The sequence below is a fragment of the Oncorhynchus clarkii genome, chromosome 9, assembly GCF_045791955.1.
Source record: "Oncorhynchus clarkii lewisi isolate Uvic-CL-2024 chromosome 9, UVic_Ocla_1.0, whole genome shotgun sequence".
In the NCBI taxonomy this organism is placed as follows: Eukaryota; Metazoa; Chordata; class Actinopteri; order Salmoniformes; family Salmonidae; genus Oncorhynchus; species Oncorhynchus clarkii.
The window spans coordinates 41,922,473-41,940,173 of record NC_092155.1 but is presented as its reverse complement, the minus strand read 5'-3'; the positions used below and the strand labels follow the sequence as shown (position 1 = coordinate 41,940,173).

The window sequence follows — 17,701 nt, the reverse complement described above, 5'->3', positions numbered from 1 at the left end:
TGCAACATTAAGTCAGTGTATGGCTCAGTTGGTAGAGCATGGTGCTTACACTGCCAGGGTTGTGGGTTTGATTCCTGGGGCCATCCATAGGTAAAATGATACCTGCACATTGATACCGATGGTTCATACCTTCCTTTTCACAAGCACAATACGTTTTATAATGATCAAGTATTTTGAATTCAATTTACTTCATCATCACCAGTCAACTGACGTCAAGACAAGTAAGAGATTGAACTGGACATTTATTTGTTCATATGGAATGAATGATTTTGACCCAAGAATATCTTGACACAGTTTGCCCACCAGAGAGAAATATAGTTCTAAGAATCCTGAAGCCCTTGTAACATTCTATTTAAATACAGTGTATAAGCCGACATAAAAAATAAAACCGACATAAAACAATAAATCCCCAGATATCTTGATTAAATCCTTTTTGAAATGTTCCAAACTAAGTTCATATTTTGAAACATTATTTTGACTTTGTCACATAAGATTTGTAAGTGCTTGAGAAACTTGAACCCGTTTCTGGTATTCAAAACGGACCATTTGCTCTATCTAGTGACCAACTATAAGAACAGCAGCATAAAATCACCCTGGATTTCAAATCTGGGGGAAAATAATGGCAATAAAATATCCCCATTTTTATCTAACTAAATACCACATAAATAATTCCATATATTTTGCATAAATCAAAATAAGTATATCTTTCGACGCTCCTTACACTTTCCGGTAAGAATCCGTCTGATTTGACTCCTGTTATTGCATGAGCAGTGAAGCAACCGTACAGAAAACCTCAATTAGACATTTTCCCTGTTTTCTTCATCTCTTTCCTCCACTAACCCCCCTCTACTGTTCTCTCTCTCTCTGATGGGTACTGAACACCAAACACATAACGGGTAGGATTCTGGATGAATTTGGCACATGATGACTGGTCACTGAATCTCTGGCCGAGTGGGGGCGGGATCACTTGAGGCCTTCGTCAGTACTCTTGAACATTAAAATGGCGTTGGAGATTTTGAGGGCGGGACCGAGCTTGATGCTCATGATTTTGACGATGTCCGTCTGTTTCAGTAATAGAAAGGCCTCCCCGTCAATCATCTGAGAAGAAATATACAAGAAGCAGGTATATAAAAAATGTAATCATACAAACGAAAAAACAACATAATACAACTTAAATTGCAAGACCGGCTCTAGCCTTTTGGGGGCCCTAAGCGATATTTGGTTGGGGGCCCCCCCACCTCGCACATTTTTTTGTGTGGCCCCCCTCTTGATGGTGGAGAGAAAATGTAAAAGTTAATTTCCTGCAATTCTGCCATGGGGCGTAGAGAAAATGTTGCAGTTTTAAAGCTAATTTCCTGCAATTCTACACCTTTTATAATGACTTATGCCATATTAATATGATATCTGAGTGAAAATAACAAAATCAATCTCTGCACCCTGGAGATCAGGGATCCTGGGAATGAGCCGGTCGATATTCGGCCATGATTATTACCAGTTTAGATAGCTGGCTAGACTAACTACCAATCTAAAAATTGTTAGCTGACATGGCTAATTGAGTGACTGTGAGTGACTGACATAACAAGAGAAAAACTGCTGTTGCACAACCAAACAATGTACCTGGTGTATTCTACTATTCTTACTCTCAATAGTAAATTGGGACCCAGAGTTCCTAAAAAAACTAAACGCTTACCGCTTGTGCCTGGAACCGGCCCTGCTTAAATGACTTAACTTAGTTGTTTTCAATGTGCTCCAGTTTGTTTCAATACTTCAAACTTAAAAGGGTAGTGCAGTCAAAAAAGTAATTTCCTGTGTTTTATACACTGCTCAAAAAAATAAAGGGAGCACTTAAACAACACAATGTAACTCCAAGTCAATCACACTTCTGTGAAATCAAACTGTCCACTTAGGAAGCAACACTGATTGACAATAAATGTCACATGCTGTTGTGCAAATTGAATAGACAACAGGTGGAAATTATAGGCAATTAGCAAGACACCCCCAATAAAGGAGTGGTTCTGCAGGTGGTGACCACAGACCACTTCTCAGTTCCTATGCTTCCTGGCTGATGTTTTGGTCACTTTTGAATTCTGGCGGTGCTTTCACTCTAGTGGTAGCATGAGACGGAGTCTACAACCCACACAAGTGGCTCAGGTAGTGCAGCTCATCCAGGATAGCACATCAATGCGAGCTGTGGCAAGAAGGTTTGCTGTGTCTGTCAGCGTAGTGTCCAGAGCATGGAGGCGCTACCAGGAGACAGGCCAGTACATCAGGAGACGTGGAGGAGGCCGTAGGAGGGCAACAACCCAGCAGCGGGACCGCTACCTCCGCCTTTGTGCAAGGAGGAGCAGGAGGAGCACTGCCAGAGCCCTGCAAAATGACCTCCAGCAGGCCACAAATGTGCATGCGTCTGCTCAAACGGTCAGAAACAGACTCCATGAGGGTGGTATGAGGGCCTGACGTCCACAGGTGGGGGTTGTGCTTACAGCCCAACACCGTGCAGGACGTTTGGCATTTGCCAGAGAACACCAAGATTGGCAAATTCGCCACTGGCGCCCTGTGCTCTTCACAGATGAAAGCAGGTTCACACTGAGCACATGTGACAGACGTGACAGAGTCTGGAGACGCTGTGGAGAACGATCTGCTGCCTGCAACATCCTCCAGCATGACCGGTTTGGCAGTGGGTCATTCATGGTGTGGGGTGGCATTTCTTTGAGGGGCCGCACAGCCCTCCATGTGCTCGCCAGAGGTAGCATGACTGCCATTAGGTACCGAGATGAGATCCTCAGACCCCTTGTGAGACCATATGCTGGTGCGGTTGGCCCTGGGTTCCTCCTAATGCAAGACAATGCTAGACCTCATGTGGCTGGAGTGTGTCAGCAGTTCCTGCAAGAGGAAGGCATTGATGCTATGGACTGGCCCGCCCGTTCCCCAGACCTGAATCCAATTGAGCACATCTGGGACATCATGTCTCACTCCATCCACCAACGCAAGTTGCACCACAGACTGTCCAGGAGTTGTCGGATGCTTTAGTCCAGGTCTGGGAGGAGATCCCTCAGGAGACCATCCGCCACCTCATCAGGAGCATGCCCAGGCGTTGTAGGGAGATCATACAGGCACGTGGAGGCCACACACACTACTGAGCCTCATTTTGACTTGTTTTAAGGACATTACATCAAAGTTGGATCAGCCTGTAGTGTGGTTTTCCCACTTTAATTTTGAGTGTGACTCCAAATCCAGACCTCCATGGGTTGATAAATTTGATTTCCATTGATAATTTGTGTGATTTTGTTGTCAGCACATTCAACTATGTAAAGAAAAAAAGTATTTAATAAGAATATTTCATTCATTCATATCTAGGATGTGTTGTTTTAGTGTTCCCTTTATTTTTTTGAGCAGTGTAAATATTTCCACACTATGAGGTTGGAATAATACTTTGAAATTGTGAAAATGATGATAAAGCACTTGTTTGGCAGAGTGGGTTTTTTGGACCGCCTAGTAACATCACCAGGCGATATAAGTTGATAGACCAATAACAAAGAGAGTTTGCCCTCCTCTCTGCCAATAACAGCTAGTTTTCTGGTTACACATCCCCCCCATTAGGCTCCTCCAATTAGGCCCCTCTGACAGTCCTAGAAAAATTATTGCTTGAGAAATGGTATTTGTCTAAGAAGCTATTTTGGTTTCTTTTTGACCATTTTAATTGAAAACAAGCACAGTAAGGTACTTGTAATTCTTATCCAGATAGGATTTGATATTGAGATAAAAACAGCTGCATTGGACTTTTAACTTATCAATTAACACTCACTTCTTCTTTGAAGACACAGGCTTGCTCTTCACAACCGGTCAGATTCTGGACAAATCCAAAGACCTGTTGCACAGAACACGAAGAAGAGTGACTGATAGTACTCTGCTCCACCTTTTGTCGCAGCCAAAGATAAATAGGGCTGAGTAGTATAGCTCTCACCTCCTCCACAGTCCACGCTGCCACCTGTGTAGCGCTGATGCCCTGGACGCCAGGCAGCAGTTTGCAGTGTTGCTCCCAGCACAGAGACAGGGTTCGGTCCGGGTGGGCTGACAAAGCAGACATGAACAGAGACGGGCACATACCCTCTGTGGCCATCGCTGCAACACAGGAAAATGCACACACATATTAATGCATGTACACATATGGTACCTACACAAACACACAGAATACTGTATGGATGCAGTAAACTCGTAGCTGCCATAGAGAATCAGAGTGCGGCCATAGACATAAATAGATATCTGTACTGTGTACAAAGCTTAAATCTGTGAGACTCACTCTGGTATGTTCTCTGCTGGATTTTTCTGTACTTAGGGGGACGGCCAATCCTGACAATAGAGAACGAGAGACACTGGTGAGACGGGGAGCTACAGCGGCAGATCAATACACCACTATGACTCCTGAGTCTGACGTCATACAACAGCCTTAGCCACTGTTGACATGAGGCTTACCTGCCATGGTACCGGGACTTTTTGGTCCTTTGGCCAAAGACTAAGATGCTCCGCTTTGCTCCGCTCCCCTCTGTATCTGATAGGTCGGTCTTGAGTCTGCCCTGGTTTCGCTCAGCCAGTGGGCAGCCTGACAGACAGTGATGTGCGGTGAACCGCCCAGTCACATGACCCGAGCCATCACATCCGGGTGTCGGACACTTCCTGTTTCAAACAGTAGAGTTGACTCCATTATAACATCAATATAACATAATCATAGCATTGGTATGAAACACATATCCACTTCCATTTATTGCTTCATAGGCGATTCAAATACCTATTTCTGGGGGTTACTGACCTGTGATGGAAGCTGTACTTGGTGGATCTGGAGTGGCTGATTCCTTTGCAAGGCATGGAGGAGAAACTGGACTGGCCTGTGGTTGCAGGTTTCCTGGGGCCTTATAAAAAAAACACACACACGCACCCAAGCACAAGCACACACGCACACAAGCCAAACAGAACATGTAAGCACTCAAATCAGGGTGAAGTAGAGTCAGTGAAGTATGGTAGCTGTTACCAAGGTGTTGGGTTTTGTTTGACTCACCGGGGGGCACTTTTAGCGGGTGACCCGTACTCTCACACCAGCCGACCGGGTGGATGTCAGGGTGGTCCGAGTCCATCCAATCATCATACATATGACTCCAGCCATCAAAATGGACCTGTGGGAGTATGGTATATTTAGGCAATAAGGCCCGAGGGGGTGAGGTATATGGCCAATATACCACGGCTAAGGGCTGTTCTTAGGCAAGACGCAAAGCGGAGTGCCTGGACACAGCCCTTAGCTGTGGTTTATTGGCCATATACCACAAACCCCAGAGGTGCCTTATTGCTATTATAAACTGGTTACCAATGTAATTAGAGCAGGAAAAACAAATGTTTTGTCATACCCGTGGTATACGGTCTGATATACCATGGCTGACAGCCAATCAGCATTCAGGGTTCAAACCACCCAGTTTATAATATGGCATTGTTATGGGAGTATAGTAGTGGTACTGGCACATACAACCATGAGACATGCACACTGCTGGTTGACCTTAATGCGGTGTGTGTCGACCTCCTCCACTGTGGCCACCCGAATCAGGCCGGGGCTCCTTTTGTCTACTGCCTCCAGCTTCATCTGAGCCTGGAAGCCATGAGCAGGACGCTGCGGAGGGGAGGGTCACATCGTCATCACACAACGGCACTTAACACCTGACCTCAAATCAGTCCCTATGGTTAATCTCAAAACAGTCATTATGTTCACAACTCCACTTAGGCCACCACAAAAGGATTCAAGTCAATCGTATTCATCAATGTCTAAAATGACAGTAGTGTATGGTGGTTTTCATTGCAACAAATCCTCAGTGATGTACTCACTACTTTAAAGGCCTCAGCAGACACCGCGGTAGAGCCAGTCTCGTCCAGGTACCTTGGCCAGGAGAACCTGCCTGGGTCTGGGTAACCTGGCAGGACAGACAGGGCACATGGGATCCAGTTCAAAGGTGTGTGTGAAATGCCACCGTATTCCCTATCGTTTACTTAGAACTATATTCATTTCTTACAACTTTGTCAGTCACCTTGAGGTGGCGTGAGGGGGAGGCTCCTCTCTTGGCACCAGCCAATAGGATGGATGTATGGACTGCTGGTGTCACACCTGGATGGGTATTCAACATCGACTAATCAGATTAGAATTTAAGTCATGGCCAAACGGCTACTAAAACAGCACAGTTGATGATTTAGAGAAGTCGTGAAAAAAAACATGAAAAATGGCCTCACCAGTAGTCATACGTGTCATCCCAGTTATCAAAGTGAACCAGGAAGCGGTCGTCCACCACGTCGGTCACGGTCGCCACGCAGATGAGAGAAGGGTTCATGCGATCGACAGCCTCCAGCTTCATGCCCACCTCGAAATCACCCTCCGTATCAGTCTGACCAGTGGGCCACCAACACAAACACACCAAATTAGCTGCTTGCAGTTCATTACTTCAGGTAGATGCAGGCCACTGATTGGGGATAAGAGTCGTGCTTAGACTTACTCTTCCAGGGCTGGCAAACACCTCTTTGGGGGCAACTTGGGCTTTACTCATCCTCAGGTAGCTGGCCCAGGAGAACTCCTCCTCTTTGCAGCCTGTGGCACACACAGACACAAACATGTGACATGGACATGTCCCTGGACCACTACTCTAATAAGGGAAATCTCATGAAGGACTTTATGACTCAGATCCTTAGGTGCTTGGGCAAATGATCTGCGCCATAATCAAAATGTGAAAAGGAAACTAATCGAGTCCAAATTGCAGCCCAACCACAAACCAAAGCCTAGTATACTCTGACCTTTGGGGGTGTACAGTTTGTGTCCAGTGCCCTCACACCATCCCGCCGGGTGGATGTCGGGGCAATTGGCATTTACCCAGAAGTCATGACAGTCTGAGTAGCCGTCAAAATGGAGACGCAGCCTGTAGCCACAAATCTACAAACAGGACAAGACAGACAGAAGTCAAACCGTGTCTCCCCAAATCTCTCTCTCCGTGTCTTTCCCTCAGTTATGTGGATCCGTCTCTCTAATCAGTGTGTACAGTCAGGGTGTATAGTGTGTATGAAACAAAACAGTCAGGACAGGGAGAGAGGTAGAAGCAAACCTCAAAGAGCATGCGACTGTAGGTTGAGCAGCGCTGCACACAGTACCTCAGCCACAGTCAGAACAAAGTACATGGAGGGGTGCTGCGGGTCGATGCCCTCTAACTTCATGCCCTGGCGGAAGCTGCTTTTGCACTGTGGGACCCGCTGAGACTGAAAATACAGGGGGTTATAGTGAGAAAAGCCATAGACACATTCATGCACGCACACTCACAATTTAATTTGCAAAGACTGTTAACTTTTGTCCTCTAATTTACAAGGGCTGTGACAATACCAGTATCGCAATTGTTTTTCCATGGCAAAAATGAAAACCCAAAGCAGACCAAACTCTTTGTCTCTTTATAAACCTGCAGTATGTAAAATATTGTGTGCTATAAATAAATAAATGTGACTCTGGATGGCAACATAATGATGTTTGTTTCCAACATTAGCACTATTTTCCTAAAGAAGTTAAGTCTGCTTCGTATTTTGTTTCCTTGCTACGATACTAACGAGTGTCGCAATACTGGTATTGTCCTGGCCCTATCATTTAGTATGTATCGAAAGTTAGTAAAAACCAACCTTTTGAAAGAGTTTGGCTGGAGCTGCCACTGATTTGGTCTCCTCCAGATAATGTCCCCACGTCCACAGCTCCATTTTAACTTCACCAGTACCTGTTGTACACAGACAGAAAACACAACACAATGCATATTGGAAATCTGATACGACAGAAACGTGACTTGAATATATGGTTCAAATGGGTTTACATTTTTGCTGATTCTCACCCGCTCTGTTGTGTCCGCTTTCTGTCTTCAAATAATCCTAGAACCACGAATACAACACATGGATTTACTGCAACAAAGAGATAGTACCTACAGCATGAATAGTATTGAACAAAATAATTGATTGATGCATATGGCCATCACATGCACGTGAGGTCATTTACTTATTACAACAACAAAAAATACTACTAAATTGCGAATGCTTTATGTGGGATAGAGTGACACTTGAGCCTTTCCCACCATGCCATCCAGCTCAGACTCTTCCTCCGATGGACTCAGGTAGTCCTTCCTCTTCCTCTTCTTCATGGGTTTCAGCAGCTCAGGGTCCAGAGACGCTACCCTGCCCCCGGGAATCTTCTCGGCACCTCCCACCCTACTAAGGAACAGATAAGAGAACAGTTGAGTCCACTACACAAAGCTTCGCCTTAGGCTACCTATGACCTACGTTACATCTTCTGCATGGTGGTTAATATCTTGTAGTTTGTTTGCTTTGTGTCTGACCATCCACTGTATGCGTATGATACATCCTTGATTTTCATTTAGCATAAAAGGCTACGATAAAATGCTTTTTATGGTAAAAAAAAAATTCAGACATGAATTTGATGTGGATAGGCTTCACGCTTCAGTACTTACTTGTCAGTCATGGGTTCCCTGCGTAGTTGCTCCGGGTAGGTTCTCTGTGCCACTGGATAACAGCTCTCCTGTTGGCCTGTCCCTCCCTGGGTCTTAGGCACAGTCTTGATGGGCCTCTCCTGATCCACAGCCACACCACCCACGGTGCTGAGAGGACGCGCCACATCTACAATGGAGGCATTATGTCAGGTTTGGATTAGGAAAGGACTGCATACAGGGTTGCAAATTGTTTTTGAGGATATGTTTGAGCATGCTAGTTCATTTCCATTACAATTTAGTTAAGAGACTGTTAAGCTGCAGACAACACGCAGTATGACTAATTTTCAGTAGCCTACCTGTTTTGTTCATTGGCCTGTTTTCGGAGTCAGGTATTTTTCCAGACACCACTACTATTGGTTCAGCGCTGGTGATATTCCCTTGGCTGATCATCTCCAGTGTTCCACAGTCACTCACACAGAACTGAAAAAGAAACATATTACAACAACTTGCCCACATGGCACGTCTTTACTCCAACAATACTTACTATTAGAGAACCCTATGTTTCTAATAAAATACGATGGTCGTTCACCTTTAGGTTGCTGCTGGGTAAGATGGCCATCCCTTCTTTCCACTCCAGCACATGGACGATACTACAGGTCCCCCCAACCTGGGGGGCTAGAGTGGGGGTCTCCACCTGTCCAGCTATGGCTCCATTACCTGTCTCAGCAACACCCAGAGAGACCTCCACCTTCTGGGTACTAGGAGCAGGGGCTGGGGCTTGGGAGAGAAGAAGCAGGCTTCTGAGTTCTGAGTGAATGTGAAGATATGATGTAGCTACGTGAGACTAGTAGGAGGGTAGTATGTGCCCCTTCTGGGTTGTCAACATTTAGAACTTTGTGCAGCATATCTGAGTTGAAAAATGGGTGTAATTCATAACAGTACCCTATTGAGTGTCATAGTTCCAGAAGTGTCATTGTGGCCAAATCTTACCTGGCAGGATGAGTGCTGTGGTGGTCTGTGGGCGTGTCTTCTTCGACAGGCTGTCATTGGAGAGGGAATCACTGGAGTCAGTCAGGGGAGTAGGATCTGCTTTTTTGGCTGAAAAATCCAGCTCAACTTTGGCACTCATCGCAGACCTCACTTACTGCCTCTGAAAATAGATCATAACAATTTCACATATTTCTTAGGATTATAGTGACAGGGTGAGGTAACAATGGAATTCAGTGGAAAGGGGCCTGAATGTCAGAAGGGTTACAGGCTTCACATGTATTCCCCATATTATCCATCCCCTGCACCCACAGTATTATGTTCTCTGTTACTATTAAACATCAGAATATAGGGGACAATTCCCTATATGCTGCCATTTTTCAAATTTTAAGAATAAAAAATGTGTTGTGGGGCATTTTTAAGAAACCTTCCCAATTTTATGAATCACTTTTAGTATCACTTCACAGCATTGGAGATAAAAGTACATTCAGATTAAGGTTTATTTAAAAACTATTTGTTTTTAGGACATTTCTGTCGATGCTTTTTGACAACGCTGCTCTTAGAATAGCAAGGGAAAGTAGACAAAGCAAAATCGATATATTAATTTACCAAAAACACAGCAATTCCGCTGTAAAATGGCGGAAGATCATAAATCCTTGAAGCTATGAGAGAAAAAAAAACAGTAACTCAGAATTTGTGAAAATGTACAAAGCAACCAATCCTGGCAAAATGTCTAATTAACGGCATCGCTTCATGACATGCAGCGACAACAATAATACAATCCCGTTTATGTTGCGGACCGTTAGCCCGTTATAGGTTTGCTGAGAACTATCAAATATGACAGAATATATTGAATAAAATTTGCGATAAGAAATAGCTTTATGGCTAATTATATGCATGCTGGATACCAACCACAATAAAATGACAATTGACATCTTACCATCTGCAAGTTATAACTTCCAAGATTCTGGACCGCCCTATTGTATGCATGTCAAAGCATTATAAATGTTTATCAGCTGATCAATTTGAAAAATGAAATGACTCAATTTCGCTTACCAGAGGTTCCTCTTGCGGATCAGAATTGCACGCATGCGCAGACCCATGTTCATTTAATCATAAGAATGTATAGCGCCAACTCAATGACAGCACCAAAATGTTTCGGGAATTATTTCGTCACAATTTCCCTACCACCGCTTTTCACATAAATACAATTTAGTATAGGAACACTGTACACCATAAGGAAGAATCAATTTTCATATAGAACTGTCTGTAGTTTTGGCCCTAATACAGTCAAATCAGCGCTTTGTGTCATGGCAATATAAATCACAACCCAGCAATTTTCATAACTTTTATTAAATGTACAATAAAAATATGGACATGGTTACACGTAATCAGACCGGCTTCTCATGTGGGAGGCTGGAATCTGTACCACGATCCCTGGTTAAATCTCGATGCCAAAAAAGTGTACCGCCACAAGATGTACAGCACATACATTGTGGGGTGTCAAAAACAAACCTTGGGCTCATTAGGTGAAATTACTCAAATCATGGAAAATAATGTCAAACACAACCGATGTAAGCAAAAGCAGACCGGAGGGAGGAATACAAATAACAATTAAGGAAATAAAATAAGTCCTGACTTGTTTTAAATACAAAGCCATTCAGACAAGCTCCTCCATGTACAAAACATAGCAGCTATAATCTACGATGTGCCACCCCCCCCCCCACACAATGACTAAATTATTCTCAAGCCATGAATAATACAACGTCAAGATCATGGTTTAGATTGCTAAGTGCCAAAGATAGCACCGATTAACTGAGCAAGCCTTGATTAACCTGGTGCTACGATAGATCTGCTAAATCAAATAGAAGCTGCTCCTATACATCCAGATTGCTCTAATGGGGAACATGTGGATGAAACAAACTGGGTAATGCCTTTAATCTCGGGAAGCTGATCTAGACCTGGAGCGAGATGGGGAGCGGGAGACAGGACGCTTGTCTGGAGACTTGGAGTGGCGGTTAGCTGCTGGGGACGGGGAGCGAGAGGACGGCTCCTCCTTCCCATTCCCCATGGGGGAAGCCGAGCGGCTACGTGACTTCTTGCTGGTCAACTTTTCCTTGGAAGGGCTGCTGGAATCCCGCTCGGATTTCACCTTGGAACGGCTCTTGGAACGGGACTTGCTTTTGTCGGAGCGGGATCTGGATTTGCGGGTGCGAGAGTGTGAACGAGACTTGCAGGAACGGGACTTCCTTCCAGATCTAGAGCGACGTCTCTTGCTGCGAGAATGGGATCTACAGGGGGTGGACAATGGTTTACAATCGTTGTTGCACTCATATTGACCAATCTAAACTGTCACTTTGTAGACAGGTGGGCATTCTTACCGGGACCTGGAGTTACTCCTGGAGCGGCTGCTCCTGCTACGAGAGCGACGTCTGCTGCGAGACCTGCAGAGGGGAACAAGAATACAAATGTCACACTCATCCCTTTAAAGTGACAACAAATGGAAAGCAGCAGGTTGGATGAGAAATTAAACTACTCATAAAGAGCAGGGCGGTGTAGAGCCTCACCTGGAGCGGCTGCCAGAGTAGGAGCGGCGGCGGCGAGACTTTTCCTCCACCAGGCGGATCTTCCTCCCGTTGATGTCTGTGCCGTCCAGCTTGTCCAGGGCCCTCCTCATGTCCGAACGTGAGCCGAACTCGATGACACCCTCGTTGGTACGCTCCTTGTGGGCGTCAGCGTACGTGACCTCTCCAGCCTGGCGCATGAAATCCTGTAGAGGCCGATGCAGAGTCACCCCGCAGTATATTTCCCACATTTTTTTTTTAGAAACAAATGGCCTGCCATGGATAGCAACTGGCAGCATCTTTAGTGCCCGCCCTTCACCTACAAATATAAAACTGTCCCAACAACTCACCTTCAGATCCTGCCAGCTGCAGCGGCTGGACAGATTCTCAACGATCAGCCGGTACTCGGTACGGACAGGTGGCCCGTACTTATCCCTGCCAGTGCGGCTTCTGCTGCTGCTGTAACCACTACTACCTTTAAAATGACAGGTTATACAAATAGTCAACAAAACAGAGTGGCATATAGGCATTTCACTCAGTGGATCAGACCATAAACAGAGAATGCAGCTACCAGGATAAATGGTGTGGTCATGTTTAACCTAGGTCCTGTAAGATATCCATCTGGACCCATTCAAGACAAACCTCTTAATAAGTGACTGAGGTCTTAAAGCCGTGGCATTTGTTGTCTTAGTGGATGTCAGTTTATATTCTCCTCATTGTACCACCTCTGAAGTAGTTCACTGCTGTTGCAAAGACCACCACTGCATCTGTTACCAGCAACATACAGCCAGTCTGACAAATGTTTATTAAGTGCAATTCTTTAGCCGTACAAACAAATCGACATTGATGTTCTTCTTCTTACAAACCCTTGAATCCTGAAAGACAAATAGAGGCTCCCACAAAGTCACTGTCAAAAATGGTATCACATTTAGTGAGTGCCAACTGACATAACGCTACATAAGTTTTGCCCATGACTTTGCCTAACCGGTTGTCAAACTGGGGGCAATTCAGCTGGTTTGCCCACTTACAGCGAGCGGTAACATGTTTTTGACTTAGCCGCCCCACTTATTCTTTCAACATAGAAACCAATGGGAATCCTCACCATCACCCCTGGTCTATTGGCAAAAGGATGCTGTCATCATGGCTTCCGGTTAGGTCAGCCAAGGGTCAAGGGGCATAGGTCACACACACATTGTAAGGTGAAAGCCAAGGCCAAACGGGACAGGCAGTCTCATCTTAGCCAGTCATCTTAGCCTCTATGGACTCGGCCTCAGCCTCAGCCCGCAGCTGGACTCTTTCAAATTGAAACATCAAGGACTTTGTTAATGCTGAAATCAAACGTAAAATACAATTCACATGTAATAGTATTTAATGATACAGCTAGGCTACATGGTGACAAAGCCATGACTTCATATTACCTAAATACAGTTGTTTATATGTGTTTACAATTCCACCAGGAAAGAAAACACTAGAAACATGGTTTTATTACAGCTAAACAGTAGTTGTCTGCGCCAAATTGGGTCAAACTTGGACCATACTCAATGGTGACACTTATACTAACATGAAATACTTTATTACGGCAATGGTGAAACCATTGAGTATTGGCGAGCTAGGTCAAACTCCACTTTAGGATCACAGGTCTGCGTGTATACGGTCCACATTCACAATTCCTTGATCCACTGGGAAAGGGCAGAGGGAACATTGAAATAGTACTTACTGCGACCACCCCCGCCACCACTATATCCATCTCGGTCGCGCCGCGGTCCTCTTGCATGTTCCACGGTCACACGCTCCCCGCACAACTCCTTGCCATTCAGTTCATACACAGCGTCATCCGCATCGCGATTGTCCTCAAACTCTACAAATCCATATCTAAAATATATATTTTTTAAAGTTAGGCTCGTCTTCGGGTAGCAATGACTACAAAACTAATGAGTATGAAGACGGTGATACCAATTTCAGGCAGATGTGGTATGTTTTAACGTTGTTTTTTTGACGAGTAGGTGTTAACTTTACCCCAAAACGGGGTAAAATCAATTAGTGGGCTCATTGCCTGTGCATGAAAGGGGTTAAGGCAACAAGCTAAATTGGTTAACGTTTGGGTAGCTAACAGTTACATGGCGTACAAAAAAAACGGTCTGTAGTGAAGCCAAACAAGCAGCCATTTTGAACACGCTAACGTTAGCTAGCTAACTAGGTAAGTTATTTACAAAACATTAAACGCTTTAGTAAAGCCAATGTGAATCTAATAACCACTAATGTTACCTAGTTGCTATTACATGCACGAATAGCAACACAATTGAAAGTCAAATGTGACTGTAGCTAGTTATTTCACGTATATGCTTTGGGAGAGCTAGCTAACCGAAATCAAGTAGTTATGAAGCTAACGTTCGCTAGCTAACGTTAGCTTTTCCAGCCCGGTGTTGTTCAACTGACTCTCATATGCTCAGCTTGAACTTACCCATTTTTCAGATCAATTTCCATAAGCTTTCCGTAGCCATTGAAAAACCGCTGAAGGTCTTTTTCTCGAGCATGATAACTTAGTTTTCCAACATAGACGCGGGGCATGACTATTGATACTCGGATGGCTTCTCCAACTGATAACAAAATGCCGTTAACAAAAGAGAAGTCGCTGAGTTAGGTAGTTTTATGTAGACCGTGACGTCAAGAATCATCGTCGCGAGAATCCACGAATTCACACTCCAGAGTCAATGTCATATGCCGCGTTCATATACTAGTCGGAACTAGGAAACTCGGAAATGTCCAAAATAAAAAAATATTAACTCGGAAATGTCCGAGTTGCCGATTCGTTGAACGCGGCACATGCATAACTATAAAAATGACCTCCAAGCGTTTATTCCAAGTTGGATAATCTTTGGATGCCGACAGCAGTCGCACCATTGGAAGACATAGCTTGGACTGTAGCCAAACCTATTCATGGTATACTGGGCTCCTGTAACTAAACTAAAGATATTCATTATTGTTGAACATGTTGCATTTTTACCCTGTTTTACCCGTTTCGATTTCTATTAAAGGGATTTATATTAAAGGGTCACGCATTTGGCATCAATGTGTGCAAGTCCCAGTATCTAAATTCTCCTTGTCTATAGTAGGCTATAGTAGGCTACTAGTAGGCTACTAGAATACAGAACTAAACTACTCTGTACGATAGAACTAAACTGAATCTCCACCAGTATTTTTCAGTCTATGTTTTAGTAGCCTACTACTACAGACAACTAGGGATCCTGAGAGTAGGCCGTCGAAGGACTACAGCAGTGGCGTTGTCTACCGCTATACGGATGTCACGTATCATTGATACCGACAAAGCGCATTGAAATGAATCACACTGCTGCTCTCTTGTTTAGCTATTTGCGTTTTACGGATTGTGGTCGTTGTGGATGGATGTTCCCAAATCTAAATGTGTATTTGACCCCAATTAATTTATTAATGTTAACTGCCTATCAATCATTGTTTTTGAAACCAGTTTGACAGCCGGTGAAAATTGCGCTCTTACCATAGCCGCATAGTGCGGATCCCAGCCTATGGAATAAAAGTGGGGATTTTATTGCTCAATCTAATTCATAACTGATCATTTATCCATATGCCTAATGGACACATGCTCAAACTCGCACACTCTTGATAGATTTAAAGGGGCAAACTGTAGTTGCTACATCCGTTTTTGGACTTATAAATTACATATATAGACAGTGGCAAGAAGAAGTATGTGAACCCTTTAGAATTACCTGGATTTCTGCATACATTGGGCATCAATTTTTGATCTCATCTTCGTCACGACAATAAACAAACACAGTCTGCTTAAACTAATAACACCCAAACAATTATAGTGTATGTCTTTATTGAACACACCCTATAAACATTCACAGTGCAGTTTGGAAAAAGTATGTGAACACTTGGATTTAATCATTGATATACCCACTGTAGTGAGTGGCGTTTAATACCCATAAACCACCGTCAACAGAACAATACAATAAATGGGTCAAACAAAACCCAATACCAGCATACTGTGCATAAGCACTACAAGAAAACAATTACCTACAAGGACATGGGGGTGAACAGAGGGTTAAATACACATGTAATTGATGGAATTGGAACCAGGTGTGATGGAAGACAAGACAAAACCAATGGAAAATGAAAAGTGGATCAGTGATGGCTAGAAGGTCGGTGACTTCGACTGCCGCCCGAACAAATAGAGGGACCAACTTCAGCGGAGGTCGTGACACCCGCCCTCCTTTGGCAGCAATAACCTCAACCAAGGTTTTCTGTAGTTGTGGATCAGACCTGCACAACGGTCAGGAGGAATTTTGGACCATTCATCTTTACAAAAAACTGTTTCAGTTCAGCAATATTCTTGGGATGTCTGGTGTGAACCTCTCTTGAGGTCATGCCACAGCATCTCAATTGGCTTGAGGTCAGGACTCTGACTGGGCCACTCCAGAAGGCGTATTATCTTCTGTTGAAGCCATTCTGTTGTTGATTTACGTTGGTGTTTTGGATCGTTGTCCTGTTGCGTCACCCAACTTCTGTTGAGCTTCAATACACAGACCACCTTACATTCTCCTGCAAAATGTATTGATCAACAGAAATTAATTCCCAAGTTTATGATAGCAAGCTGTCCAGGCCCTGAGGCAGCAAAGCAGTCCCAAACCATGACTCTCCCTCCACCATACTTTACAGTTGGGATGAGGTTTTAATATTGGTGTGCTGTGCATTTTTTTTCTCCACACATAGTTTTGTGTGTTCCTTCCAAACAACTCAACTGTAGTTTCATCTGTCCATAGAATATTTTTGCCAGTAGAGCTGTGGAACATCCAGGTGCTCTTTTGCGAACTTCAGACGTGCAGCAATGTTTTTTTTGGACATCAATGGGTTCTTCCGTGGTGTCCTCCCATGAACACCATTCTTATTTAGTGTTTTACGTATCTTAGACTCGTTAACAGATCTTAGCATTCTTTCTAGGATGCATTGAGCATTCTGCGCTGTGCTCTTGCAGTCATCTTTGCAGGATGGCCACTCCTAGGGAGAGTAGCAACATTGCTGAACTTTCTCCATTAATAGCCCATTTGTCTTACCGTGGACTGATGAACATCAAGGCTTTTAGAGATACTTTCCACGTTTATACAAGTCAACAATTCTTAATCTTAGGTCTTCTGAGATCTCTTTTGTTCGAGGCATGGTTCACATCAGGCAATGCTTCTTGTGAATAGCAAACTCAAAATTTGTGAGTGTTTTTTATAGGGCAGGGCATCTCTAACCAACATCTCCAATCTCATCTCATTGATTGGGCTCCAGGTTAGCTGACTCCTGACTCCAATTAGCTTTTGGAGAAGTCAGCCTAGGGGTTCACATACTTTTTCCATCCTACGCTGTGAATGTTTAAATTATGTATTCAATATAGACAAGAAAGATGCAATAATGTGTGTTATTAGTTTAAGCACTGTGTTTGTCCATTGTTGTGACTTAGATCAAGATCAGATCAAATTTTATTATCAACATTTATGCAGAAATTCAGGTAATTCCAAAGGGTTCCCATACCTTTTCTTGCCACTGTATCCATTGTTTCTTAAATAATATAACTTATAAATGCCTCATAAGCTTAGTTCAACTGTCACACACCATACGAACTCAAAATGTAAG

The 17,701-nt window shown here is 43.9% G+C and overlaps 2 protein-coding genes across 2 annotated transcripts; both read right to left on the bottom strand.

Annotated features, from left to right (window-relative positions):
- Positions 1–284: 284 nt before the first annotated feature.
- LOC139416327 (lethal(3)malignant brain tumor-like protein 1) lies at positions 285–10,469 on the bottom strand. The gene is made up of 23 exons (XM_071164835.1): positions 10,423–10,469; positions 10,092–10,144; positions 9,486–9,645; positions 9,085–9,272; positions 8,852–8,975; positions 8,517–8,682; positions 8,124–8,259; positions 7,887–7,923; positions 7,684–7,775; positions 7,171–7,275; positions 6,820–6,955; positions 6,525–6,616; positions 6,265–6,416; positions 6,066–6,142; positions 5,866–5,951; positions 5,543–5,653; positions 5,054–5,168; positions 4,808–4,907; positions 4,474–4,674; positions 4,301–4,350; positions 3,965–4,122; positions 3,806–3,868; positions 285–1,098 (listed from the first exon to the last, which is right to left on the bottom strand). Exons 3-23 carry the CDS (start codon positions 9,622–9,624, stop codon positions 964–966), a joined length of 2,463 nt encoding a protein of 820 aa, XP_071020936.1. The 5' UTR covers positions 9,625–9,645; positions 10,092–10,144; positions 10,423–10,469; the 3' UTR covers positions 285–963.
- A 347-nt stretch (positions 10,470–10,816) lies between these two features.
- On the bottom strand, positions 10,817–14,921 carry LOC139416328 (serine/arginine-rich splicing factor 6-like). The gene is made up of 6 exons (XM_071164836.1): positions 14,508–14,921; positions 13,764–13,918; positions 12,397–12,521; positions 12,050–12,252; positions 11,864–11,926; positions 10,817–11,773 (listed from the first exon to the last, which is right to left on the bottom strand). The coding sequence occupies exons 1-6, from the start codon at positions 14,612–14,614 to the stop codon at positions 11,419–11,421; spliced, it is 1,008 nt and encodes a 335-aa protein (XP_071020937.1). The 5' UTR covers positions 14,615–14,921; the 3' UTR covers positions 10,817–11,418.
- Positions 14,922–17,701: the final 2,780 nt, after the last annotated feature.

Excerpts from the sequence above, each read along its gene's own strand:
- LOC139416327 (XM_071164835.1), bottom strand. The coding sequence starts at position 9,624 with ATGAGTGCCAAAGTTGAGCTGGATTTTTCAGCCAAAAAAGCAGATCCT. Across the intron at positions 5,169-5,542 it reads TCGACACACACCGCATTAAG|GTCCATTTTGATGGCTGGAG; the intron begins GTCAACCAGCAG and ends ATACTCCCACAG. Across the intron at positions 1,099-3,805 it reads CCTGTGTCTTCAAAGAAGAA|ATGATTGACGGGGAGGCCTT; the intron begins GTGAGTGTTAAT and ends ATTTCTTCTCAG.
- LOC139416328 (XM_071164836.1), bottom strand. The coding sequence starts at position 14,614 with ATGCCCCGCGTCTATGTTGGAAAACTAAGTTATCATGCTCGAGAAAAA. Across the intron at positions 13,919-14,507 it reads GAAATTGATCTGAAAAATGG|ATATGGATTTGTAGAGTTTG; the intron begins GTAAGTTCAAGC and ends TATATATTTTAG. Across the intron at positions 11,774-11,863 it reads AGGAGTAACTCCAGGTCCCG|ATCCCATTCTCGCAGCAAGA; the intron begins GTAAGAATGCCC and ends CACCCCCTGTAG.